Source organism: Nicotiana tabacum, chromosome 10, assembly GCF_000715075.1.
Source record: "Nicotiana tabacum cultivar K326 chromosome 10, ASM71507v2, whole genome shotgun sequence".
In the NCBI taxonomy this organism is placed as follows: domain Eukaryota; kingdom Viridiplantae; phylum Streptophyta; class Magnoliopsida; order Solanales; family Solanaceae; genus Nicotiana; species Nicotiana tabacum.
The window spans coordinates 96,676,885-96,703,602 of record NC_134089.1 but is presented as its reverse complement, the minus strand read 5'-3'; the positions used below and the strand labels follow the sequence as shown (position 1 = coordinate 96,703,602).

At 36.2% G+C, this 26,718-nt stretch overlaps 2 protein-coding genes and 1 long non-coding RNA gene across 3 annotated transcripts; all 3 read left to right on the top strand.

The window, feature by feature from the left end:
- Positions 1-6,959: 6,959 nt before the first annotated feature.
- On the top strand, positions 6,960-10,123 carry LOC107788612 (uncharacterized). Its single transcript, XR_012695653.1, has 3 exons — positions 6,960-7,110; positions 8,593-9,314; positions 9,416-10,123. It is a non-coding gene; the product is annotated as an uncharacterized LOC107788612 (long non-coding RNA).
- An 820-nt stretch (positions 10,124-10,943) lies between these two features.
- Positions 10,944-17,763, top strand: LOC107788613 (DEAD-box ATP-dependent RNA helicase 32-like). The gene is made up of 8 exons (XM_016610304.2): positions 10,944-11,473; positions 13,689-13,964; positions 14,775-15,098; positions 15,391-15,582; positions 15,713-15,868; positions 15,995-16,413; positions 16,721-16,884; positions 17,213-17,763. Exons 1-8 carry the CDS (start codon positions 11,099-11,101, stop codon positions 17,545-17,547), a joined length of 2,241 nt encoding a protein of 746 aa, XP_016465790.1. The 5' UTR covers positions 10,944-11,098; the 3' UTR covers positions 17,548-17,763.
- A 1,876-nt stretch (positions 17,764-19,639) lies between these two features.
- LOC107788614 (polyadenylate-binding protein RBP45) lies at positions 19,640-25,889 on the top strand. The gene is made up of 7 exons (XM_016610305.2): positions 19,640-20,095; positions 20,898-21,363; positions 23,925-23,980; positions 24,055-24,185; positions 24,271-24,367; positions 24,439-24,588; positions 25,625-25,889. Exons 1-7 carry the CDS (start codon positions 19,769-19,771, stop codon positions 25,625-25,627), a joined length of 1,230 nt encoding a protein of 409 aa, XP_016465791.1. The 5' UTR covers positions 19,640-19,768; the 3' UTR covers positions 25,628-25,889.
- The last annotated feature ends 829 nt before the right edge of the window (positions 25,890-26,718 follow it).

Here is a 26,718-nt window from a genome sequence, read left to right as displayed (position 1 = left end):
CTTCAGGTTAAACTTTAAATCCAAAGAAGCACACATATTGACGGAGAGGTGTCGTTAAATCCAAAGAAGCACACATATTGACGGAGAGGTGTCGTTAAATCCAAAGAAGCACACATATTGACGGAGAGGTGCCTGTATTCCCTCTTATTAAGTAGTAGTAAAGTAATAGTAATTCGAGTCCATCTTGGATTCATTTTGCCGCCGGAACCAGACGAGTCCCATACGGAAAAGAATTATAGCAGCCGCCTCATACACTCGATCACACATCGGCACTTCACTTTCAACCATCGCCTTTTTTACTCTGCTATCTCTTTTTTTTAGAAGTAACTTCATCAAACCATGAAGTACTTTAAAAATCCGAGACGAAGACCTTTAAAAGTTCACGACGAATACCTTTAAAATTTGCAAGGAAGATCCATAAAAGTTCATGCGAAGATCCTTTGGTCGAGATCTTTAAAAGTTCACAGTGAAGACCTTTAAAAGTTCGCGATGAATATCCTTAAAAGCTCATGGTCAAGATCTATAAACGTTCACAGTGAAGACCTTTAAAAGTTCGCGATGAAGACCTTTAAAAGCACGCGATGAGGACCTTTAAAAATTCGTGGCGAAGACCCTTTCGTGATAGAAATCTTTAAAAGTCGGCAGTGAGGACCCTTTAAAAGTTTGCCACGAGCACCTTTAAAAGTTCAAGACGAGCACCTTTAAAATTCGAAACATACGCCTTTTAAAAGTTCGGAACGAAAATCTTAAAAATCTGAATGCCTTTAAAGGTTCGAGACGAACACCATTAAAAGTTCGAGATGAACATCTTTAAAAGTTCGCAACGAAAACCTTTAGAAAAACTCCGACATAGACATCCTTTTTTTTTACGTCTGAGCCAATTTTTTTTTTACTTATCCATGCTCTCTTTCAAGATTGCGATTATTACTTCCCCCCCCCCTTTTTAGGGCAGTGAGCGGATATGAAGACCAATAAACTTGAAGGTTATGCGAACATGAAGACATGGCCAATCCTCAGACTTTGATGATATTGTCATCATATCACTGAAGACGCCATTTTACCATAGCATCTTGGCCCCTTTAAATCAAATGGGATCCAAAGTTTAACATAAGAATGATATCTCAGCTCAATTTTAAAGTATTGATTGAATGGATTACATTCCATCGCACTTCATTCGAACGATGATTGGGGCACTATGTATCTTTTGAACTCATGCGACTGAACTCAGAATGAAACTCTAAGCTGCCTACGTACCTCAGTGAAGAGGATCAAGTCATACCGTAGTTCGGAATGGGTGATTTTTTTTATGTCCTAACTTTTTCCTAGGCTGCCTCTTTCGAGTTTTTCAACCTAACGGACATTTTTTTTATGTCCTAACTTTTGCCTAGGCCGCCTCTTTCGAGATTTTCAACCTAGCTGACTCTTTTTTTGGTGGGCAGTACACAATTTAGACTCATGCGGGTCAGGAGTGTAGGAACATGCAGTTTAGGCTCATGCGTCAAGGAGCGTAGGAACATGCAGTTTAGGCTCATACGTCAAGGAGCATAGTAACTTGTAGTTTAAGCTCGTATTTTAGGGAGCTTTGCGACTTGACGATTTTGCTCAAATTTGAAGAGCTTCATGACGTGCAATTTAGGCTCGTACGTTAAGGAGCGTTGCAACTTGAAGATTTAGCTTACAATTTGAAGTTCCACTCGAATTTCAAGAACTTCATTACTTGAAGATTTAGCTCACAGTTGAAGAGCTTTGCAACTTGAACAGTTTGCTCGAATTTGAAGAGCTTTACAACTTGAAAACTTTGCTCAAATTTTAAAAGCCTTACGTCTTAAAGTTTGGCTCTAATTTGAAAAGTTTTTCGCCTTGAAGCCTTTGCTCTATTTTTAAGAGCTCTCGACTTGAGTCTTTGCTCGAATTTAAAGAGATTTGCAACTTGAAGACTTTTCACGAATTTTAAGAGCTTTACGTCTTAAAGTTTGGTTCTAATTTTAAAAGCTTTGCGACTTGAAGTCTTTGCTCGACTTTGAAGAGCTTTCGACTTGAGTCTTTGCTCGAATTTGAAGAGCTTTGTAACTTGAAAACTTTGCTCGAATTTGAAGAGCTTTACGTCTTAAAGATTTAGTTCAAAATTGGGGAGCTTCGTGACATATAATACAGACTCATGTGCCAAAAAATATTACAACTTGCAGTTTAGGCTCGTACTTTGAGGAGCATTATAACTTTCAGTTTAAGCTCGTGCGTTAAGGAGCGTTATAACTTGCAGTTTAGGCTCGTGCATTAAGGAGCGTTGCAACATGCATGGACTCTTCAGCTTCATCTCAGATGAATACTTGCCCCCATTCTCAGCATCCTCTGCTTCTATTTCATCATAAGGCTCAAAGCTAGGAAACCATTGATCTCCACTTGTAGCCATGCTCAATTCTATATCATGTGCACGAGTTGCTAGTTCTTCAAATGTTTTGGGCTTTATGCCTTATAAGATATAGTTAAGACTCTAATACATGCCTTGAATGCACATTTTGATGCCAGAAGTTCGCTAAGGTGATCTTTGCAGTTGAGGCTTAAGCTCCTCCAGCGGTTAATGAAGTCAATAACTGGCTCATCCTTTCCTTGATGAGTGTTTATAAGTTCGATCATGCTTACGATGCATCTTGTGCTATAAAAACGATTGAGAAACTCTTGCTCCAACTGCTCCCAACTATTGATAGAACCAGGTTCGAGATCTGTGTACCAATCGAATGCATTACATTTGAGAGAACGAACAAATTGTTTGACAAGATAATCACCATACGTTCCGGCATTGTTGCACGTTTCAACAAAGTGTGCTACATGTTATCTCGGATTTCCCTTGTCGTCGAATGGTTGCAACTTAGGAGGTTGGTAACCAACATGCATCCTCAAGTTGTCAATTCTTTGCATATACGGTGTTGCATATGTGTGTGATAATTTGGACGACTCGGCTTTATCTTTGATAGACTCCATGATGAAGTCCTTTAATTTATCAACGGGAATCAGGCCTTTAGCGGAGACTTGAATCTCCTTGGTTGTCGTTGCTTGCTTTTTGGAGGAGTCTTCTTTATCTTGTGATCTTTAAATATTTAAAGGTGTTTGTGTCGATTCTCCCTCTACTATACTATCCAATGTATTTGTTTAACTTCAAAAGTTTAACATCTTGATCTTGCATGTGCTTTGATAAGCTTTCAATTGCTTTCGTCAAATTTGCAAGTTGTTCTTCAACAGTAGAAGCTTCAATAACCATTGCTTGCATGACCGCCATAGAGGATGATGAATAATATGGATCATTGTTGAGCTTAGAGGTCGCATTAATGGAGACTGGAGGAGATCCAACGCTCAAGTTATCATTACCGGCTTGCATGAAAGGTTTCTTGCACTTACATAAACTAAGTTGAACAAGAACCTATTCGATCCTTTCGGCGACATCGTTCCCTCTTTGGGTCGCGCTTGTAGAGGATTTTGTTCCTTTTGAAAATAAAGATCCGACAATAAGGCTTGATGCGGACGACACTTGAAGTGTTTGTTGTCCTACAGAGCTTACTTTGCTCCTTGTGACTGGTCCAAAGCTTTCAAAGGTAATATTGAGGATTTTTTTCCCACATCAGCATTGAACTTGGAATTAGAAGCTTTAATGGAAGTTGATTTTCTTTGAAGCCATTTCGATGTTCTTGAACTTTGGTGATAGAAAGGTTGAGATTAGAGGTAGAGATTGTCCCACTGGGCGTGCCAGAATTTGTATACTATAAAATTGTGTCTAGAAAATAAAATCAAGACCAAAAAATATTGCAACAATCGTAGTATTTTATTTCAAATATTTGAGTGTTACAATCTCTATAAATTCTCTGATTCTACTATTCAACAGTAAATAAAAGAGCTTTTGATCTTAATCTTGAATTTTATTTTATTTTAATCCAAGTGCTTGAGACCCGATCTTGATCTTGACGTATATTTTTAATCCAACGACTTGCAGCTTGTTCTTGAATCTTTGTCTTGATCTTTTAATCCTTAGAACACTTGGATGCTTGTAGATTTTAGAGAAATCTGCAGTGTTTGATCCACGAGCTCTCTCTTGCTTCTTTTTATAACTTCTGGTGTATTTTCTGGGTTATGAAGACCCCTATTTATAGTTGTGGGAGGGAAGAATTATGATAATAACAAACTCTTTTTGACCAATCAAATTGAAGTATGACAAGACCGCGTTTGATTGGCCAGAACATGTCACTTGCACAGGTGGCGCGGTTTCATTGACCTTTTAATGTGACTTGTCATGCCTTGTCATTTTGACACGTGACATGATCCTATTGGCTCTTCCGTTTGACTTGGCATGCCACGTCATTTCACGCGTGGCACCAAACTGGGCTTCTAGAAATATGATATCTTGGGCCTAATGAAGTGAGCTCATCATTTGTTGCCTAATTATATTGGTCTTATATAATTAATCTAATTATATTAGCTCATAATATTTATTTGGACTAGTATATTTAAAATATAGTCCAAATTATTTATTGAATTTAAATTTAATAAATTTTACATGCCTACATGTGTGTAGATGAAACAGATGTATTAAAGTGTTACACAATTTCTAAAAAATTATTTGTTTACAAAAATACTCGTAAAAATAGCACGGTATAGCCAGTTTTCGGACTGGTCATTCAAAAATAGCCAGCGTTTACCAAGTCAATGAAAAATAGACTATTTTGTTGTAACAGAGACCGGTCCAGCATAACATACTGGAGTTCGGTGCACATGTGTATGAACTCCAGCATATTATGCTAGACCGGTATACTTTGCTGGCTCCAGTATAATATACTGGAGACTGGAGCACCGATGCTCCAAACTCCAGTATATTATGTTGGAGTTCTAGTGTACTTATGCTAGAACTCCATAAAATTATGCTGGAGTTCCAACATACTTATCCCGGAACTCCAGTATAAGATGATGGAGTTCAAGTATACTTATGCTGGAACTCCAGCAAAATATACTGGCGTATTTTTCGGATTTTGAACAGTGTTTTCGCTCAGATTTATCTTTACATGAAAAATGGCTAAATTTCGATTACTTTTGAAATTGGGTTATTTTTGAATTTCTCCCGCTAAAATAATAAGAATTTCGTAAGAATATACTAACTTTCACCTTTAGAAAATAAAGAAAAGAGTAAGGTCGGATCATGTTAAACAAATTAAGTTAAACTTTTTTTTTCACATATTAACTCACCTCTAACATGTATAAACTCTTATCAATTTTTAAAGGCGAAATACATAAAATGACACCAAATCTTGTAGACAAATCCCTCTTACACACCTGATAATCGCGAGAATATTATTAGACACCCAAACTTTTTAAAGTGTGTCTATTACACACCACTTTTGTGTTTGACAACTTCTTTTTGAAAATGGCATCACATATGCTAATTAGAGTGTGACACGTATCATAACTCAAAAGAAAAAAAAGGAACCTAATTTACACCACAAATGATTATATTTTAGAAAAAAAAAACAGAAAAGAAATCCCCCTCCACCCCTATCCTCATCTTCTCCAAGTCCCCTCCCCGGTTCTTTAATCTCCCCTACCCGACAATTGATTTTCTATCGAGTTAAGATTTGCTCTTAGCTTTGAATCCCTTGAAAGCTTTTGTAAAACTTTTTGATGTGTTGAACATAAGTGAAAACGAATTTGAAGAGTTAGAAAATATGGGAAGATTTGGAAGAAAGAGAGAATAAAGAGGAAGAAAAAAAGTGCACTGATTGACAAAAGAATATCATATTTTTCGGCAAGACATCCATATTTTCCGCCGATTGAGCTTCCCTTTTATATTTTTGAGCTCAAATTTGGTGAAGTGCACATGGTAATTCATGTTAGACTTCTCAAGTCAGTTTTTAACAATAAATCACCAACACATTCGGGTTTCAAATCTGGGTTTTTAAATAGGAGTACAATTGAAGGCTTTTTCAATGGTACCTCTTTTTTTTTTACTCTTCAAATTCGAAAATTTGAGTGAGTAATAATACTCAATCCAAAGTAGTTAATTAATCAACTTCCAACACCCAATATCACTTTATTCAACAATTCAAGATTCAAACTCCAATAGAAATGGGGTTACCCACAATGGAGGTTTGCCTGAATTTGAAAATGGAGATAATGTTCACCTGAAGATGAGGGATAACGATTGGGAAAATGATAAAATTTAAAAAATGAAAAAATGAAATAGTTGGACACGTGGCATCCATAGAGAGCTTCAAACATACAAAATTTTCTATTCACGCGCCTGATTCATGTGTAGGATACACGGAGTGCTGCCTAGCTAACGTGGTGGGTAATAGACACACTTTAAAAAATTTGGGCGTATAATAATACTCCCATGGTTACCGGGTGTGTAAGAGGGATTTGACTACAAGATTTAGTGGCATTTTATGTATTTCGCCATTTTTAAAAGAATTTTCCACCAAAGCTCACATGCAATGAACTATTGCAAATTTCTTACACAATCGTGTCGTGTGACGTTCTCACTAACAAGTAACAAGTAATACCCTTTCCTTTTTTCTTTCCGGATCCCAATCAAAATTTTATAAAAAAAATAATATATTGAGCAAATTAAATTGCGATCCGTTTATCTATAAACCTGTTTGACCCGGCTATCTAACACGTCGTCTGTTGGCCCGAGTTCGAACCTCTTAAATCTTCCCAAAACCCTCCCATGCTTTAAATTTCCCCGTCCATTTAGTTGTATTATGAGCCTGTTTGGATGGGCTTAAAAGCTGGTTTGACCAGCTTTTAAGCACTTTTTAGCTTCTGGAGTGTTTGGCAACTAAAAAAAGGGCTTAAAAAAAGTTAAAATCTGCTTTAAAAAAGCCAAAACTAACAAATTGGGTAAACCCAACTTTTTTTAAATTGGCTTAAAAGCCATATTGGTTTGACCAATGATATTACTTTCTTATCCCTTATAATATTTCTTATTCCCGAAATTACCCCTCACTAGAAAACCTAAAAACATACGGTCTCTTTCTTTTTTCTGTTGTTGACAGCGCCTCTGCTTTCTTCTTCCTCTTCTTCCATAACTCTCCCCAACATCAACTCCAATTTGAAAGTCTCTTCAGCCCAGTAAGTTATTTTCATGTTGTACTTCTTATTTGGTTCCAGTTCTGCCGAACGATATAGTTTATTTTTTCTGATTTAATTAAAAACAAATGAAAGGAAAATGATAGTTTATATGGTTTCCCAGTGTTTAGTCCTTGTTTTCCTCTCAATGGTATAGTTTAGTTTCCTAATCACGGATCAAATAGAAAGAAAACCTAGTGCCTCTGTGTTCTTATTCTTATTATCCCCTTTATTGTGAGTTGTTATCATAATTTCTATTGCCTAGTATGTAAACTATAATACCAACAATCCCTTTGGGCTTAACCAAAATTATGTTTTGTTGCTCTAGTTTTACGGTATAAGCCTGCGTTCATATATTTGATGTGCCTACATGACCATGAAGATGCATACATTCCCAAGTTATGGGATGTTCGCTAAAGCGTGGTACTGCCAAGTTGCAGTTAATTTTTCCATTTGTCCTCACTTTTTCAGTACTTAGCATATGTAGTTTCTTGGTTGTTCTTTTTGAGCAGAAGATGTTCATTAGGCAGTGTGATCTGCATCTTGAGCAGTGCATTTCTAACTAATGGGACTTATGTCGTATGCTTGATTGCTAGTTCACTTAGATTTTACTGAATAAGTATCTTGTGGTCTCTTGTGATTCTGAAGATTTCTAAGAAATGATTTTTAACAACTTGCGCTTTGTCGGCCTCAAACTACTCGTCCTCTTTGCCAGTCTTAAAATCGGCAAAGAGACGAAGTAGTTTGCTTCCGTTAGCATTAAAGATGCTAACAATATCTGGAGGCTTATTGTGATTTGCGGCAAATAGCTTGAAGACATGAAATGCTTCTATTTGGATACTTTTGCTTGACTCCCTAAGTAGATTAGTGCAAGAGGCAGAATTTGCTTCTCTCTGGGCATTAACAATATAATTTTTTGTTGCAATGGAATGGATGAAGACACTATTAATTCAATGGCATAAACAATATAATTTTTTTGTACTGGAATAAGCTGTCAAACACAAGGCTCTTTCAGGCTCTCTTTATGCAACTTCAGTCTTAGCTTCTTGGTTGTTCTGCTTTCTTCAGATTATTTACATTCAATCATGCCAGACAATGCTAAGTGGGACGATGATACACATATTGTATTTTTTGAGTTGTGTAAGCAAGATGTTAGAAAAGGAAATAGATCAAACACTTACTTAAATAAAGATGGTTGGAAAAGTATTGTTGACGAGTTCTGTAAGAAAACGGGGAAAGACTATGATAAAAAAAATGAAAAATCATTGGGATTACATGAAAGGCGAATGGACACTTTTTAAGCAGTTGATGAGAGGGGAGACAGGTTTAGGATGGGATACCATGAAAAATACGATTATGCAGATGATGATTGGTGGGAGCGAAAAAATAAGATACATTTCTCACATTATTATGTGTAATTATTATTTTTGTCATTATTAATTCTATCGGTTTGATTAAAGTAGTTTTTATTTTATCTTTTTACAGGAGAATGCAAAATATAAGAAATTTAGGAACAAAGATCTTTCGCTCATATGGTTTCGCTACGATGCATTATTTGTTGATGTTGTTGCCACATGAGAAAGAGCACGTGCAGCAAATCAAGAACAATCGTCCGGCATTGGACTTAATCTCGATAAAGAAGGGATAAATATTATTGATGATTGTGACAAAGAACACTTTACTTATCTTAATGATGAAATGAGCGATGAAAGTGATGATCTACAAAATATAAATTCTGTTATTGATGGACTGCTTTATGTCAAATAGCAGGTAAATTGATATTGATGTATTACCAAAAATACCTATGCAAGGAACCTTGTCGTACATCTAGTCGCTCTGGAAATATATTTATTCAAGAGATATTAAGAGGAAACGAGACTCGTTGTTATGAAAATTTTCGATTGAGGAAGTCGGTGTTTGTTGATCTATCGAATGACTTAACTGAAAAGTACGGGCTTAAACTCACACGTGGAATGTCTATACACGAGATGTTAGGCATGTTCTTGATGACTTGTGCACATGGAGTTGGAAATCGATTGATACAAGAAATCTTTCAACATTCGGGAGAAACAATTAATCAACACTTTCATAGTGTTTTAAAGGCGATTTGTGAGCTTGCAAGAGATATAATTAGACCACATCAAAATTATAATGATGGTGTAGGAGCTCACAAGTTATGTAATGGTCGATATCTCCCTTTCTTTAGAGTAAGAAATATTTTTACATAATTATTTTTTATTAAACTTATAACTTAACTTTTATAAGTATTACTAACTTAAGTTAAATTTATACTTGTAAATGTATGTAGGATTGTATTGGAGCACTTGATGACACACATGTTAAAGCAAGATTACCGCAAGGTCAACAGATACCATATATTGGACGTAAAGGTTATCCGACTCAAAATATTCTTGTTGTCGTAGATTTTGATATGTGTTTTACATTTGCATGGGCTGGGTGGGAAGGAGCAGCTCACGATAGTCGTATATTTGGTGAGGCCCTTCGTAGACCATAACTTAACTTTCCACATCCAATTGGAAATAAGTATTATCTAGTTGATGAAGGATATCCTCACATGAAGGGATATATGGCTCCATACAAAGGAGATAATGTGAGATATCACCTAGCACAATTCTGCCGCGATGCAACAAGACAATTGCGAGAACCAAGAGGGCGAATTGAAAAATTTAACTATTTGCATTCCTCTTGTAGAAATATTGTTGAGCGGACATTTGGGGTTGGGAAAGCAAGATGGTCAATTTTGCGAGACATGCCTTTCTATCATATTGACACTCAAAGAGACATCGTACTTGCTCCTATGACCATTCATAACTATATTAGAAAGAAATGCAATATGGATGATACATTCCGAGCAGCTGAGAATGAGAGATATGTTCCATCTGTTGATCCTGATGTTGGTACATCTTTGAGAGCTAATAACAATATAAATGCGGAAAATGTGAAAGAACAAAGTGATCTTGTTTGGATGGGTCTTCGCGATTTGATTGCTAATGAAATTTGTGAAGCTTGATACTTGTAGTTGTATGAATCTTTTAAAACACTAATATTTATTATTTTACATTCCAATTAAGAAATGTTATTTTGTTTCGTTCTCTTGAAATTTACATATAATGACCTAACTTTTATATAGTTTGAGAAATCAGTGTATAACTTTAATTGACTGGAATTCAAATCTATAACTTCAATTGACTTCGAGTTATTATCAATGCTTTACGCTCAATAGACGTGCACGGTAACTAACTCCCTCTAACAAACTTTAATTTCTAACAAATTAAACGCTTCCACTAACTCCAGCAGAACAAGTAAAAGTCCTTTTATATAACCCAATACACATAAAGTTAAATTTACTTAAGCCATGCAATTGACTCCTGTCGCAGCACTTTCTGAGCCAAGGGAAGAAAAAAAAAAGCAATTGATCAATTAGATTCTCATACAGATATATACAAAGCAAAAACTATTCCTTTTATTTTCTTGACAAACAAATAAAAAAACTATCTTTATACAAAGCAAAAACTATTCCTTTTATTTTCTTGACAAACAAATAAAAAAACTATCTTTAAGTAATTATTTAAAATAAAATTAAATTAAAATGTAAATTATTTTTTGTTAGCATTACTTATGAATCAAATATATTGTTGTAATCATCTCATTTTATAATGTTAACAGCTTTAAAAATATTTCTGTTTTTTTAACAGAAAAAAATTCTACCAGCACTTGTTTACCAAACACTTCAGTAACTTTTTTTATGTTTCAGCACTTTTATGCAAACATCTACCTGATTATTTTTAAAATTAAGTTTGTGCTTAAAAGCTAGTACTTTTTCCAGCTAATGTAGACAGGCTCTACATTTCCCTTCCGGCGAGACACCGTCTCTTTCATTGAAACCCTAAATCTCTGGGAGAATCACCATAACTCTCACTTGGCTATGCTAATTTGAAGAACACAAAACACAGAAATCCATTGGAAAGGTATGAGAAAACACACGCCTAAATCACGTAAAGCTAAAATACAGAGCCGCTTATCAGAGGTTCATGAAATTGAACTTCTGGAAGCATGGATAGAATCGGGTAAACCCGAATCCGGTTCCAACCCGCTATCACTTGAGTTATTACCACACAAAGCTCCGGTTGGACGCCTTCCTGATGGTTCGTTCTCTAGGTACGCCGGTTGTGACAGGTTCAGCCAGTTGCCGGTTAGTAAGAAAACTAAGGATGGGTTAATTGATTGCAAATTCAAAACCATGACTGACATTCAAAGGGCTTCTCTACCGCACTCTCTTTGTGGCCGTGACATACTTGGGGCTGCAAAAACTGGTTCTGGAAAGACATTAGCTTTCCTAATTCCGGTACGTTTGCAAGTATTTTTTAGATGATATTTTAGAGCTTCAATGTTTTTTAACCTATTATAGTAGGTTAGTTACCATTTATTTTAGGTTACTAATCCATTCTTATGAGATAGATTTACCTAAAGTTACCTTTTAGATGACATGATATTGTAAATTATTTTTGCACCATTAATGCATAGAACTTAACCTCATAACCTTTTTCACATTCTAGTCTTTCAGTTTTGGATTTTTATTCTCATCGGTTGACTTGGGCAGTGAATTATACATAAATGAATAGCTATGCTTTTACTGACGAAGCATAAATGAATAGAGGTGTTAGTTATTGGATAATATCCATGCGAGATGAACAAAAAGTGATGGTGTTGTACGTAGTTCTTTGATTCATTTTTAAAAAAGGCTGTTATCTCAGCATGACACAATATTGCAAACAATGGAACCTGATCAATTACTGCAATCTATAACTACACCAGCTTAACAGAAAATTAAAAGGACTGGAATGAATAAATGGTGCTTATGCCATTGCGTTTTTGGAAGAGAAAGAGATAGATGGATACGTTACGGAAGGAGAAATGGATTCGATGAAGAATTGAAGATGGAGTTTTGTGGGGAATATGAGATTGGAGTAGTGGAGTGAAGCAGCAAACAATAACTTATAATTTGATACTAGTGACTTAAATAAGAAAGCTTCAAGCTAAAAATTGTGCATCCATAAACTGTCAGAAGGAAAACAGGTATGAGGTGCCTAGTACTTCTAAAAAATGAGGTGCCTAATTCAATAAGAGTCAATGGATCATATACCCTTTTTTTTGGTAATAAATGCAAGTGAAATTGCAACCCGATCATGACAATTGTGTCTCTGGTACCAAGAGGCTGACCAAAACATAGGAAGACCTATCCGCATCCAAAGGTGTGGCCTAGTGGTTAATGAAGTGGGTGAAAATCTTGGAAATCAGCGTTCAAATTCGAGCATAGGCAAAAAATATTGATTTCTTCCCATCTGGTGGGACAAATTTACCCGGTACCTGTGCTGGTGGAAGAAGCAGGTACCTGAGAGAAGAGTCGAGGTGCACACTAGTTGGCTTGAAAAAAGAATGTAAGGAAATTATCTATTTTCTGTTAATTAAAAAAATTGTCTATATGCTTCTCCAACTCGAAGTAATTTGAGTCATTGTCTGACCAAACTCTTTCTAATTCTTTTGACATGAACTTGGCTCTTGGAACTACGAAATCTTAGATGCTATTAGCTGATCTCCCTGCCCAAAAAAGTCATGATTCCTCTTGAAAAGGTTAAAAGTGGTTTATCGAACAATGTGTACGAGAGCATTGAGAGCAAATGAAACATATTACCATACAAATCTTCAATGCTATTAGCTGATCTCCCTGCCCAAAAAAGTCTTAAAATTCTGCCCGACAAAGTTAAAAAATGATTTATCGAACAATTTGAACGAGATCAAATGGAAATATTTTACCATGTTTTTTTTATGATTGTGTAGTGCAGGCATTCTATCTGGATTTGGTATGAATGTTGACTTCACATTATATGAACCGTCATGTGAAATAGCTCATATTCATGGAAAATCATCCCCTTGTTTTCCTTGACAAAAGAAAGTAGATGTCCAATCTCTTATGTGGATTGCTGCTTAGATGTCCAATCTATTGGACAATAATGGCGGGAATAATACGAGGATTATATAATAAAAAAAGGGCAGTCCGATGCACTGAGCTCCCACTATGCTCGGGGTCCGTGGAAGAGCTCGAGGATTAAATAATAACAGGATTTATTTTATGGATATACTTAGGAAGATGTTTGGTTCATTGGACTAAAAATGAGATATACAGGGTATAATATAAAGCATGTGCTTGGTTTACGTAACTTTTGTTTCCAATTTTAACTTGGGATGTTTTAAAGGACTTTGGAAGAAGAGCCGCGGAGAAGGACATCTTTGTCCTTTCCGGTATTAGTTAATCCCTGGATTCCCACCCTCAATGTGGGATAGGATAATACCACAATGTTGGTATAATCTAATCCGGGGATTCGTTAATCCCGTATTCGAAAAGGCAACCAAACACAGAGATAAGATAATCTCACATTTATTCCAGGATTATTATCCCTTATCCCACCAACCAAACAAACCCTTAGTTCTTTAGTAGTATTATATCTTGTTTTTTTCCCCATCTTAATAAATTAAGCCACTTAATTAGATTTGATTTCTAGGTGTTAGAGAAATTGTATAAAGCTCGATGGGGAGAAGAGGATGGTGTTGGATGCATCATAATGTCTCCCACAAGGGAGTTAGCAGGGCAACTTTTTGACGTACTGAAATCTGTTGGGAAGCATCATGGCTTTAGTGCTGGCCTTCTGATTGGTGGCCGCAAAGATGTTGACACTGAAAAAGAGCATGTTAATACGCTGAACATCCTGGTCTGCACCCCTGGCCGGCTTCTTCAGCATATGGATGAGACACCGAATTTTGATTGTTCACAACTTCAGGTCCAGTTAGCAACTTTCTCCCTCTCTGTATCATCATGACTTGTTTTCTGATTTGCTCCTACTATATTAATGTTAGTATAACTACCTTGCACGGCAGGCAATGCTGTAATTTGCTCATCATAGCATTCCAATCGTATTTGCATAGCATCTAAGGCACTGATTGACTCTCCTTTTTCCCCCTAGGGTTTGGAACCTGCTTCCTTTACTCTGTTTTTTCTTGGAAACATAGCTATCGAACAGTAATCTGATGAATCTAGTATAATATTTGAAATTATTATCCTTCATCTTTTGTTTATTCTCCTTTAATTGTTTCTTCAAAGACACCGCCTTTCTGTAATTTTCTGATATATAGATGCACATATATGTGTATTTTTCTGATAAGTAGTATTCTTAGTACTAGGTTATTTGTTTTTTTATTGGATGCTCTTATAAAATCTACCAAATTGTTTCATTGTATTTTTTTTTTGGTTAGAGTCATCAATCCTATATCTTTTGTTGTAATTGCTTTTTGATACATGCCTTGTCCGCCAAATATTTGAAAAGTTTGAATCCTCTTTAAAGAAGACCACCCTGATGTCTTCATTTGTGCTACTTAGAAAATAAAAAAGTATGTGCGTATTTATTATGTTAGAAAGACCAAGTAAAAAAAGATATTTTTGAAATTACAAATCGTATGTTTCGTATTGCTTTGCATCCTGCTGTTCGCTGTCTTTTGACAGAACACATGTGTACCTGTCTTCCTCCTATATGTTAGAATTATTATGTTTATTTAGTTGGTGACTTGGGTACATTTTTCTGGCTAGGGAGCAGGTTTTAGTTCTTGATGAGGCAGATCGTATTCTTGATGTGGGGTTTAAAAAGGAATTAAATGCAATCATTTCACAATTGCCTAAACATAGGCAGACCTTGTTGTTTTCAGCAACTCAGACGAAGTCTGTTCAAGATTTGGCAAGGCTCAGTCTGAAAGACCCCGAATATTTGGGTGTGCATGAGGAGTCTGATACTGCAACTCCCAACCGCTTGCAACAAACAGCAATGCTTGTTCCTCTCGATAAGAAATTGGACATGTTATGGAGTTTTATAAAGGCACATCTTAATTCAAGGATATTGATTTTCCTATCAAGCTGCAAGCAGGTATCTGGAACTTCTTCTTAGGGTTTTCTAAAATCGAGACTTTACGGTGGAGAACTTTTTGTCGTGGATTTGACATGAATATTGCACTTAAACCTAGAGCACTGGAAAAACGAGTTTACTGCCTAATGTCGAAAGCACTGATTACATTAGTTATATCACCAGTTTTTGAAAAAGTAAAATATCTATCTGTATATTGAATCAGGTTTCAGCGTATTCAAAAGCTCAAAATTTTGCTCTTATTTTTCTGTGATTTATTTCCTTTTGTCATTTTTTATTGTTTCCCATTCAACAGGTAAAATTTGTATTTGAAGCTTTCAAAAAACTCCGTCCTGGAATTCCCCTCAAATGTCTTCATGGAAGGATGAAGCAAGATAGAAGGATGGGAATTTACTCCCAATTTTGTGAACAACGTTCTGTTTTGTTCTCCACTGATGTTGCTTCAAGGGGGCTTGATTTTAATAAGGCTGTTGATTGGGTTGTCCAGGTTAGTTCTTAATGTTTTATCGAGTCGAAAGACTGATATGTAGTTATTGATTTTTCATCCATTAAAGGACATGGATGCTATTGTAAGAAAGTAGAAATTTGACATGCAGTTGACGCAAATTCCCTTTCAGGTGGACTGTCCTGAAGATTGTGCCGCTTACATACACAGAGTTGGCCGCACTGCTCGATACCTTTCTGGGGGGAGATCTCTTTTGTTCGTGATGCCATCTGAGATGAAAATGCTTGAAAAATTGGAAGAGAAAAAGATTCCCCTTCGAGTTATCAAGGTGGGATTTCATCCACTTTTGCTTAACCACTGAATTTGAGGGCATAAAATTATATTCTCTCTTTTCACATGCAGCATATGTCCTGTTGTTGGCTGATTATCATTTTTTATTAATCATGGTGAACAGGCAAATGAAAAGAGGATACAGTCTGTCTCCGATCTACTTGCTTCTTTATTGGTCAAGTACCCTGACCTACAGCATCTGTCTCAAAGGGCTTTTGTGACATACTTGAAGTCCATACACAAACAGAGAGATAAAGAGATCTTTGATGTTACAAAACTTCCAATTGATGAATTCTCTGCTTCGTTGGGTCTTCCTATGACTCCAAAAATCCGCTTTCTGAAACAGAAGCTCAAAGGGAAGACAGTGTCTGAAGCATTATCTCTCCTGCCAGATGACACAAGCAATGACAATTTGTTGGAACTTCCAATTAAGAAGCCAGATACAGGTAAATCAGAAGGAGAAGAAGTGGAGGAAGACCTCCTTCTAGCTAAGGAGACACAAGAAGTAGGAGAACTCAAAATTAACAGCAAAGGAGATGATATGTACGTCAATCACTTCTTTATATTGTCTATTTGATGTGTAGAACTTTCTTCTAAGCAAGAAGGCATTAGCTAAGTTGAATGGATTTGTTGCTAATCTAACTTGCGTTGATGGTGGAACTGCCATTTTGGAAAATCTTTCATTAAGCAATGATCTGCTGACTTTAAATATATGATGATATGATGTTTCATCACCAGGATACTCTTCTAGCAATTCACATTTCTCTTAGCTGCTGCTCTTTTTATGTAGTGTTTATAATCTTCTTTGTGATTGATTTTGCTTCCGGTTCTTGTTTGAATTGTTTTGTAGGCCGGTCACTAGAGTTTTGAAGAAAAAGAAACTAAAGATCAATGTCCACAGACCTGTAGGGACAAGGGTTGTGTTTGATGAGGAAGGAAACACTTTACCACCTCTTGCAAGATTAGCCGACACAAGCGGTGGTGCTGACTCTGTGCAGCTTAACAAAGAAAAAGGTGCGACTGATATATCCAAAAGTCTCAAAGGCTTTTGTTCCAAGATCTTGTACTATCTGAGATTGTTTTTATTATATCCAAGTAATATCTAGGAATTTGCTGCGATCCAACATTTTTGAACTTGCATTATCAAATCTAACTAGCTGTTTCCTGCGTATTCTGCATAATCTGCAGCAAAATTTGGTTATTTGATCCTTGTTCTGTTTTCAGCCCTGAAGTGATTATTTTATTGCTGATGTTAAGTCACTAGATATTTTATTAGCTCGTCTCATTTTCAATTGCATATGTTGCTTTCTTACACTTTGTTTTATTCTTGTTGTCAATGCAGTAAATCAGAGATATGCTGAGTTGAGAAAGAACTTGAAGTTGGCCGACAAGGAAGACAAGGATTTGGACCGCAAACGTCTCAAAGAAAAACGAATCAAGGAGAAGATGAAGTATAAGAGAGGTAGAGAGGAAGAGGAAGAGGAAGAGGAAGATGAAGAACTCTCCGGGTCAGATGGGGAACTCCCCGGAGGTAGAGTCAATAAGAAAACCAAGATTTTTGACAGTGATGACGAGAAACCAAAGGACATGGCTGAAGAGGGTATTGCTGCTGACGCTATATCTGTGGCAGAGCAAGAGGAGTTGGCTCTGAAGTTGCTAAGTTCTATGAACTCGTAATGGAAGAACATTTTGATAGCTGAGATTCATATTATTCTCAGCATAAATTTTGTTATAGTACCTTGAATAGTTCCATACAGTAGAATTTATTGGGTAGCTTACAGGGGAACATGAAATGGATTGGCAATATGCCAGTTGCTTTCTTGCCCAATTTAAGCAAAATGTAATGTTTTTGTGCCTGGAAGATAAATGAGAGTATTTTTCTGCGGTTCTCAATGTTGTCTTTTTGCAATAGATAAGGTTTTAAAATGAAAGTGACTATTTTTGGGAAATTAAAAAAAGTGACCTTTTGGTAACAGTCACTAAACAGGGAGTTCTTATGTCAAAGAAGTGACGAATAAAAGTGTTCCTTTTGGGGACAATTTACTGATTAAGAATTGCAATTTAAGTGATCAAAAAGTTACTTACTTTCGTTAAAGCATTAGGAATTCGAATTTTAGTGCATATAGTTGGACATTTCTTTTCTAAAAATAACTTGGGGTTTTTAGACGAATAGTCGGTCAATTCACTTTATATTTTTTCTAGCTGATATAAATAGAGTATACATGGTTTTGCACATATTATACATAAATACTATATGTCTGCCGGTTTATTTTTGATTAGATGGTTGGTTGGACGATTATTTAATTAATTTTTCAAATAAACTATGTGAAAATATAAATAAAAGTAATGAATGACAAAAACATGGGGCTTTTGCATCTATAACCGGTTTTGGGGTCACAATTGAACCTATACCCACTTTACAAAAAAAAAATTGCAAGCCTACCCATTTTACGATCAACTTTAGACTTATCCGGTTTGAAGTTAAAAAAATTAGTCTGAAGTGAAAAAATTGCACTTCATATACACTTAAGGCCAAATAGGCCTGAAGTGCAATCAATGGTTTCATGCACTTAAGACCAATAAATTTGAAGTGAAAAATTGCACTTCAGATGCACTTAAGGCCAAAAGGCCCGAAGTGCAATAAACGTTTCCCTACACTTAAGGCCGACAAGTATGAAGTGAAAAATTACATTTCAGATGCACTTAAGGCCAAAAGGTCCGAAGTGCATCCAACGTTTTCATGCACTTAAAGGCTAAATAAGCCCGAAGTGCAAATTGCCCAAAAATAGAAAATTATTCTTCGAATTTTAATAATTCAATATATGGTTTAATACCTAAATCTACTCCAAACGAGCTCAAATTTAAAACATAACCTCCAAATATCATCAAGAACAAACCCCCAATCATCAATTTGTCAAAACAACAAAAAATCTAACGAACCCATTTTGCAATTGAGAAAAAGAAAAAGAAGAAACCCTAAGCAATAGTAAAAAAATAAATAAAGCACCGCAATAACTTACTATTGTAAAACATCATAAACTACCTTAAAATATGTCCACAAACACCATATAAAATCACTGTTACCCGAATAAGAAGAAAGATGAGAAAAATGTCTGGAGTTGTTTAAATAGTGGGTACAAGTTTTAAAAAAAATAATTTAAAAACAAGTTAAATGTGCGCAATCAAATAGGACGCTCCGTGCAATTTTTACCAAAAATATGTGGGCTGGAGGGAGCCAAATATGAAATAGGGAAAGTGCACAAATAGCCGTTTTAAGACCCAATATTTAATGAATAGTCAGAAATTATTTTTTTTGTTAAAGTTTAGATGTGTCAAAATCGATTTCACGGAGTAGGTAAAATTTAAATCGCGAGTATGAAGTTTCAATGGAAGGTCTGGCGTTACGCTTTGTGAAAGGCTAACTTCAGACCTCAAGCTTGGAGATTAAATGAAGTTCAGCTTCAGACTTCGATATGAATTGAGACTCTAACATAGTCTAATTTCATACTTCTTGAAGGTATGAGAAAGAAGAAGAATAAGAACCAACAACAATAGCCTGAACAGTTTGAAGTTAGTCAAAATTGGCTAAAATTTAAATAATTGGATATGTTTTAATAGGGATGCTCAAAACGGCTACTCAGTGTCATTTCTACAAAATAAATACGGTCCATATGGGTTGGGCTGACAAGGCCCAAATATCCATCCATTCGCTACACGGGTCCCCTGCTGACTAGCTCTTATAAGGCCCACATGCGCTTCCAAATCTCCCCCCCCTCTCCCCCCTCTTCGGCGAGAACCTTATCTCTCGTCACGGTATAATCACATTGAACCCTTTTGTTCTCTTTCTTACCTAGGGTTTCTTCTTCTTCATCAATCCGGCTCGTTCAATTTCTTCAAAATGATGCCACAAAGTGGAGTTGCTCAACCACCTATGGCTCCTATGTCGATGGATCAGCATCAGTACCAGCAGCAGGCTCCACCGCCGACACAACAACAACAATGGATGATGCCACCTCAACAGCCACAACAGCCGCAATTTCAACCTCAATCTCAACCTGCTTGGGCTCAGCAGGCATCGCAACAACAGTACGGTGCTATGCCGACGACAAACCCTAACCCTAGCCCTACCGGTAATCCTAACGAGGTTCGGTCTCTTTGGATTGGGGATTTGCAGTATTGGATGGATGAGAATTATCTCTCCACTTGTTTCTATCATACCGGCGAGGTAATTTTACAAATCTAACCCTGTTTCCATTCGTTTGCAGTTTTTAGGAAAAATATTGTTAAATTAAGGAAATAAATGCTAGAAAATCGTAGTTGCTTAGGTGATTGTAGACGTGGGGAGAAAACTTTCGTATTTCTGATATAGTTTGCTGACGCTGTTTCTGACTTTCAAAACAATTTCTTAAATTTATGATGCATTCCTCACATTTTTCCGCCAGGCTGTTTTTTAGGAGATGGTAGTTAAATGTTTTCCTCTTCATTTCGTTTCAGCTGATTATCTGTTTTCATTTGTGTGGAGTCGATTGAATTTGGAAAGATTGCCTTATCATTTAAATTTCTCTTTTGCATTTAGTTGCAATTTATTTTAAGTGGCTTAGGTGATTGATAGAAAAGGAGGGGGTGAAAATTAATATAGTAACTTAGAAAAAGAACAAAATTACCCAAGAGTGTGTCCTAGTGGTCATTAAAATGGTAGGAGAACCGTGAGGTCTTAGGTTGAAAGCGCAGTGGGTAAAAAAATACTAGGTGATTTCTTTTCATTCACCTAAGATTTAGTGGGTAGAGTTACCTGGTATCCTGTAGAATAGCTGAGGTGCACGCAAGCTGGCTCGGACACCACCGTCATCCCAGAAAAAAGGAGAAGAAAAATTGGAGGTGAATTTAGAAGATGTATTGAAGTATTTAAAGATTGCCTAGAAGAGGAGGGGTTGGGAACCAATATTAAAGCTCAATATTTGCTTTAGTGTATCATTGAACTGGCTCTTTGTTTTGCATTATTATAATGGCTTCATTGTTTTGTGCAGCTTGTTTCTGCTAAGGTCATTAGGAACAAACAAACTGGTCAGTCTGAAGGTTATGGATTCCTTGAGTTCAGGAGTCATGCAGCTGCAGAAACTATTTTACAGACGTATAATGGCACTTTGATGCCAAATGTGGAACAGAATTTCCGTATGAACTGGGCCTCTCTTGGTGCCGGTGAGAGGCGAGATGATTCAGCTGAGCATACAATATTTGTTGGTGATTTGGCTGCTGATGTGACGGATTATATGCTACAAGAGACATTCAAATCTGTGTATTCATCGGTAAAAGGTGCAAAAGTTGTAACAGATAGAATCACTGGACGTTCCAAGGGCTATGGATTTGTCAAGTTTGCCGATGAGAGTGAACAATTGCGTGCTATGACCGAAATGAATGGCGTCCTCTGTTCAACTAGGCCCATGAGGATTGGCCCCGCTGCGAACAAGAAACCAGTGGGTACACCGCAGAAAGGTATGGCCATGTCATCCTTTCATATGCTGTTCTGAAGGTGGATTTTTTCTGCTCGAAATGTTGTTTGCAGTAGGAATTGTGCTGTTTGTTGTATGCGACTCTGCGTTCCTGATTTTTGTCCCAGACTCCCAGTGGTGCTATAAATTTCCTGACATGTTCAGAGTTTTAAGTTGATTGGTTTTTCAGCTATGCACTTGAAGAAACGGAATCTTTAAAATCCTTTTCTTCCATTACTTAACTTCTACACTTGGGGGCATTTAATTATTTCGAAATGTGCACAAACTTATAAAACTCGTGTTGTCTCAAAGCAGGAAACAAAGAGGCTCTCATATGGGGGCCTGGAACTGATTTCAGCTGAAATGATTCCACTTTAGTGCGTGGCCTCATTTTAGGTCAGTTTATTCGTTTATGTCACGCTTCCTTTTTCGTATTCTTGTGGCATTCTTATGCTACATTTAGTTAATTTCCGGTTCCAGAATTACTATTATGAGCCTTAGTAAATTTATTTCCAATTCTATCGAAGTTTAAATTTCCTTCCTTCATTTTTCCAGTTTATTTAATTAAATTTCCTTCCTTCATTTTTCCAGTTTATTTAATTCCTCAGCTGGCCTTGTGTAATTTCAGTTAGGATCAATCTCTCACACCTTTAAATAATGCTGTGGCGAGCTGTTTCCATTCATTTCCTTACAATTCTTTGCCTTTCTTTGTGTGTCACGTTCAGAGCTGTCTGTGTTAATGGTGTATGCTACTAATTCTGGGAACTCAAGTTCAACTATCAGCACCTTTTCTCTCGCAGTTTGAGTAATGTAAAATTGATAAATCTTGTAGGAGATGCAAAGAAGATTTATATGACTAGTTTTATTCTCAAGATGAGATGCCTTGAGGTGGTTCTACCTTTTTAGCTCTAATACACTTTTTGAAAACCACTTCATCCAAAAAGAAAAAGAAAAAAAAAGAAAAACATTCTTGATAACCAAGTTCTAATACACTTGTTGGACATTACTCTTTCCGTTCCAATTACTGTCCTCCACTGGTTTTTATTTGTCCAATTGGTCATTTGGAAATAATATTAGAAACTAAATGAAAGATTCTCAAGCTCTAACCTCTTGTTTTCAGAATACTGAAATGTATAAAACAATCCATTTGTGAAGAACAGCTGACTAAGTTGGAAATGGGTGGTGTAAACTCGTGGACAATGCTCTTCTATTCCAATTATACATTGGCTTTCATTTTTTGAATTAGTCATTTGGTCATTTGAAAATAATATTTAGAGATTTAGAAACTACATGAAAGATTCCGCAAGTTGTAATCTTTTGTTCCCAAATTACTGAAATGCTGAAGACAATCGACTAACTAAGAGCAGCTGACAAGAAGATGGAAATGGGGGAGTAGAAACTTGTAGATCAAAATGGCTGTTCAGTACATATGTTGGAATACCTTATGTGCATATAGGGTGTATGGATGCTAGTACTAGCATAATTGCTTAGAAATAATATATTAGCTTCAGTGGGGCCGTCTTCCATCTTTTATTTTTTCCTTGGTTGCTGTTGTGATATCTGCATTGTAAGTTCAAAAACTTTTGACAAACAAGAAAGGGTAGCTCAAGTTGAAAGCACCCTCCACCTCCAACAGTTGCGGGTTCGATTCTCCATGTTAAGATATAAAAAAAAGGGTTCAAATACTTATGACACGGTTTCGCTCTTTGATTTGTAAAATTGTTTTGCTATCCAAAAGAAAATGATTCATTTGAATATCTCCTCTTTTTAAACTTGTTATCTTATAAGTGGACTGCAGTTACCAATATACGATAGAAGACTTATTCATTGAATACATAATGCACTGATACTTTTAGAATACCATAAAAAGTATTTCTAATTTTTTCATGATTCAAGGGGTACTCTGTTGATATTTTGTTGTTTGGTTTTTGGATTTAAGAATTAGAAGGGCTTGTTGACTGTCTAAAGTCAGTATGCTGTCAGTAGAATGGTTCTCGAGCTCCTTCAGCTCATCGCCCTATGAACTGCCTTGCAATTTGTTTTAACAACGGAACATGTATCAGGCCTAGGAGTTCTATATCCATGACTTTCAAGGAGCATGCATTCACGTGTAAGGATATGAAGTAATGCCGTTATGCTTGTGAATACTCCTGATCAAAGGATCATCTTTGGTCTTCTTTTAGGGGTGGCAGAGTGCCTTTATTTAAATAAGCTGTTGTTAAGTTTCTGCTTGCTCTATGTATGAATGTGTTCGTTTGTTTCAGCTGCTCATGGATTTTCTTTTCATAAAAGCCGTGGCGGGGAAATGTAAAATGGTTGCTAGAATGAGTTGGTGTAATGGTGCAATTGTTTTAAAAAAAATATATTTTCTGTTTTAGAAGTATCCTCATACTCCGAATATATAAAGCTTGGGTCAATTGATGCCTATTCTCTCTTTCTTTGTTTCTTCTTTTATGCTTCTGTGTTACTGTTCATTTTCCTCTATGTGTTGGAGAGTCTGCCTTTCTTAGATGCTAGCACTTTTGATGACTGCATTTCTACTCTTCACATCTTTTATCATTGCAGCTATTTATCAAAATCCTCAAGCAACTCAAGGCGAAAGTGACCCCAATAATACAACTGTGGGTAGCTTGTTTTGAAGTAAGTTTGTTTTTCTAGTGTATGCCCTTCTAACCGTTCACATTCAAATGTGCAGATATTTGTTGGTGGTTTGGATCCCACTGTTGCAGAAGAGCATTTGCGGCAGGTATTCTCCCCATATGGTGAATTGGTTCATGTGAAGATAGTTGCTGGAAAACGCTGTGGTTTTGTTCAGTTCGGTACTAGGTAATGTCACTGTGCAATTAAAATGTCTCTTACTAGATTTCTTGTCCATGTTCTTTTCTCATGTTCTATCACATGCCATTTCCAGAGCTTCTGCTGAGCAGGCTTTGTCAAGCTTGAATGGCACACAATTGGGAGGACAAAGCATTCGGCTTTCTTGGGGGCGTAGCCCCTCTAGCAAACAGGTTTTTGCCTATCTTTCTAGTTTTAAACTTAGATACATTCGCTACTGTTTTGACTCTGATTCTCTATGTAGACTGACCAGACTCAATGGGGTGGTAGTGGTGGCGCGTATTATGGGTATGGCCAAGGATATGAGGCTTATGGATATGCTCCACCTGCTCAGGACCCTAATATGTATTATGGAAATTACCCAGGATATACGAATTATCAGCAGCCACAGCAGGTATGACAAATTTGGCCTTGAAGGTCTCTCTGGCTTGCCATTTTGGTGTTTTGATGAGGAACCAAATATTGTATTTTTGGGTATCAGCATTTTTCTCTGATTATGATGCTAGTTCAGTAAGTACATGGGTTTCTACCAGTAGGGGTGGCAAATGGGCTGGGTTTGGGCGGGTCTAAATGGGCTGGACTAATAAATGGGTCATTGCCCAACCCTGCCCAAAGTCTACTTGGGTCAAGATGGGCTAATCAAGGGGTCATAACCCAACCCGCCCAACTTGACCAAACTTTTGCTGCTTCATGATTTTTACACAGATAATTTTGCATTCTTATTTACTTCACATGTTAGATACTCTCAAATCTTTTTAATGTAAAAAGAAAAATGAGAATTAAGCTGTAAAAAGGTATTATACTAATCATTTAACTGCAAGCTTTCAACATGCTTTTTAATGGTAGAACACAACTTTTTTTTTTATCTGGTTCCGATGTTAATACATATACTAATTTTCTTTATATAAAGAGAGAAAAGAGAATAATGCCATAACATCTACAAATTTTATTATGTTGTATTTTTCAGAAAGCAAAAGTTAATTAAGCTAATACTAATATGTAACTCCTAACTAATCCAACAATCTAAAATCTTATAATAGTAATAAATTAAGGTTCTATTCAGCTGCAATTTGAATAGTCTAGTTGCATATTTATTTATTTAATAGTCATTGGAAACTTGTTAATCAGAAATTTATACAAATATACATATAATCTAGATGGATGACAGAATACCATCTCTAAACATGATTAGAAGGAAGTAAAAAATTCCTTTAATCTATCTTGGGTAGTAATTCGTTTCTAGTTTCGTCAAATATATGCAATATCTAGTTTTCTGTCTTGCTAAACCTTTTTTTGTTGCCTGCTCTGACTTGTGTTTTTTAACTTTCTGCTTAGTCTAGTGGTTCGTTGCGTATGGACTTTCTTATGGCAAGGACTATTTTTTCCTTCAAGTATATTTTCTCATTTGTTGTTTTCATTCACATTTGCAGTGATGTTGCTCATTTTCAAGGAGGCAAATTGGTAGATGGTGTTCAAGTTTCCAGTGCTCAGGCTTGATGTTTCCAGTTAGTGGGACTGGTTGTACAATGTTTTGATAAGTTGAGTGATCGTGTGAGTTTTTTGTGAGACATTTTCTTTTCTTCTGTCTGTAATTGGTGAAATTTGAGTTTGCTGTTACGTTGTATGTGTACCGAAACCTTCTGAGCATTATCTTGACCTAATATCCGAATTTTATTGGCCGATGCATTAATGTTTTAGGCTCTCCGGTAAATTTGTCATACTTTTTTCTTGGTTTTGTAGTTCTTGTCTCCTAATTTCATGTTAGCCATGATGTACGGATTTAATTGCAAGCAGCTTTCAAATTGAAGTTGCTGAATGTGATGCCTGAAGTTGACGAATGAAAATAGTTGAAAATAGCTGTATTTTGGTAAGAGAAGAAATAAGAAATTCCAGAAGTACAGGTGCAGCTGGAGTTGAGATTGGGAGATGTATTTTGGAGTCCTATGAGGCGCAAAACTGATATTCAGCGGAACTCTATTAGTTTGTCTTCAATTCACAATCCGTCTTCTTTGCCATCCTGTTTTAATTGCTAGTGGTTTTATTAACTACTACTGTACATTATAGCTAAAGCCAAGTGGAACTCAGTTTCTTGTAACAGCTGCTCAATACTCAAAAATACTTTGCGATAGTTCCCACACCCAACTTGTTTGGATTGTTGTTACTTGTCGTTTTATAATGTATTGTATTGTTTAATGAATTGCAACATTACTAAGAAAATAATAAGAAAGGGCATGATGAGAGAAAAAAGCAAGACAACAAATCGCACAAAATTCGTCATTTTATAAATTGATATTTTTTATTGTGATATAATGATGGATTTAGCGATAAAATTAAATTTAAATAATAACTAAAACACACAGTAACCATACAATAGATAACAACCATCCAAACAAGCATTAACGTAAATATGAGACAATTTCAGCTATATCTTCTGGGGGTTGATTAAATAATTTAACTGGTCCGGTCTTGGACTTATTTAGGATATTCACATTTTTAATTGTACAAATATTCAAGCATTTCTACT

Bases quoted from the DNA above. Each gene is read 5' to 3' on its own strand.
- LOC107788614 (XM_016610305.2), top strand. From the start codon at position 19,769: ATGATGCCACAAAGTGGAGTTGCTCAACCACCTATGGCTCCTATGTCG. The intron at 21,364-23,924 runs GTATGGCCATGT...TTATCATTGCAG, and splicing joins AGTGGGTACACCGCAGAAAG to CTATTTATCAAAATCCTCAA. The intron at 24,368-24,438 runs GTTTTTGCCTAT...TTCTCTATGTAG, and splicing joins GTAGCCCCTCTAGCAAACAG to ACTGACCAGACTCAATGGGG.
- LOC107788613 (XM_016610304.2), top strand. From the start codon at position 11,099: ATGAGAAAACACACGCCTAAATCACGTAAAGCTAAAATACAGAGCCGC. The intron at 15,099-15,390 runs GTATCTGGAACT...CCCATTCAACAG, and splicing joins TCCTATCAAGCTGCAAGCAG to GTAAAATTTGTATTTGAAGC. The intron at 15,869-15,994 runs GTGGGATTTCAT...CATGGTGAACAG, and splicing joins TTCCCCTTCGAGTTATCAAG to GCAAATGAAAAGAGGATACA.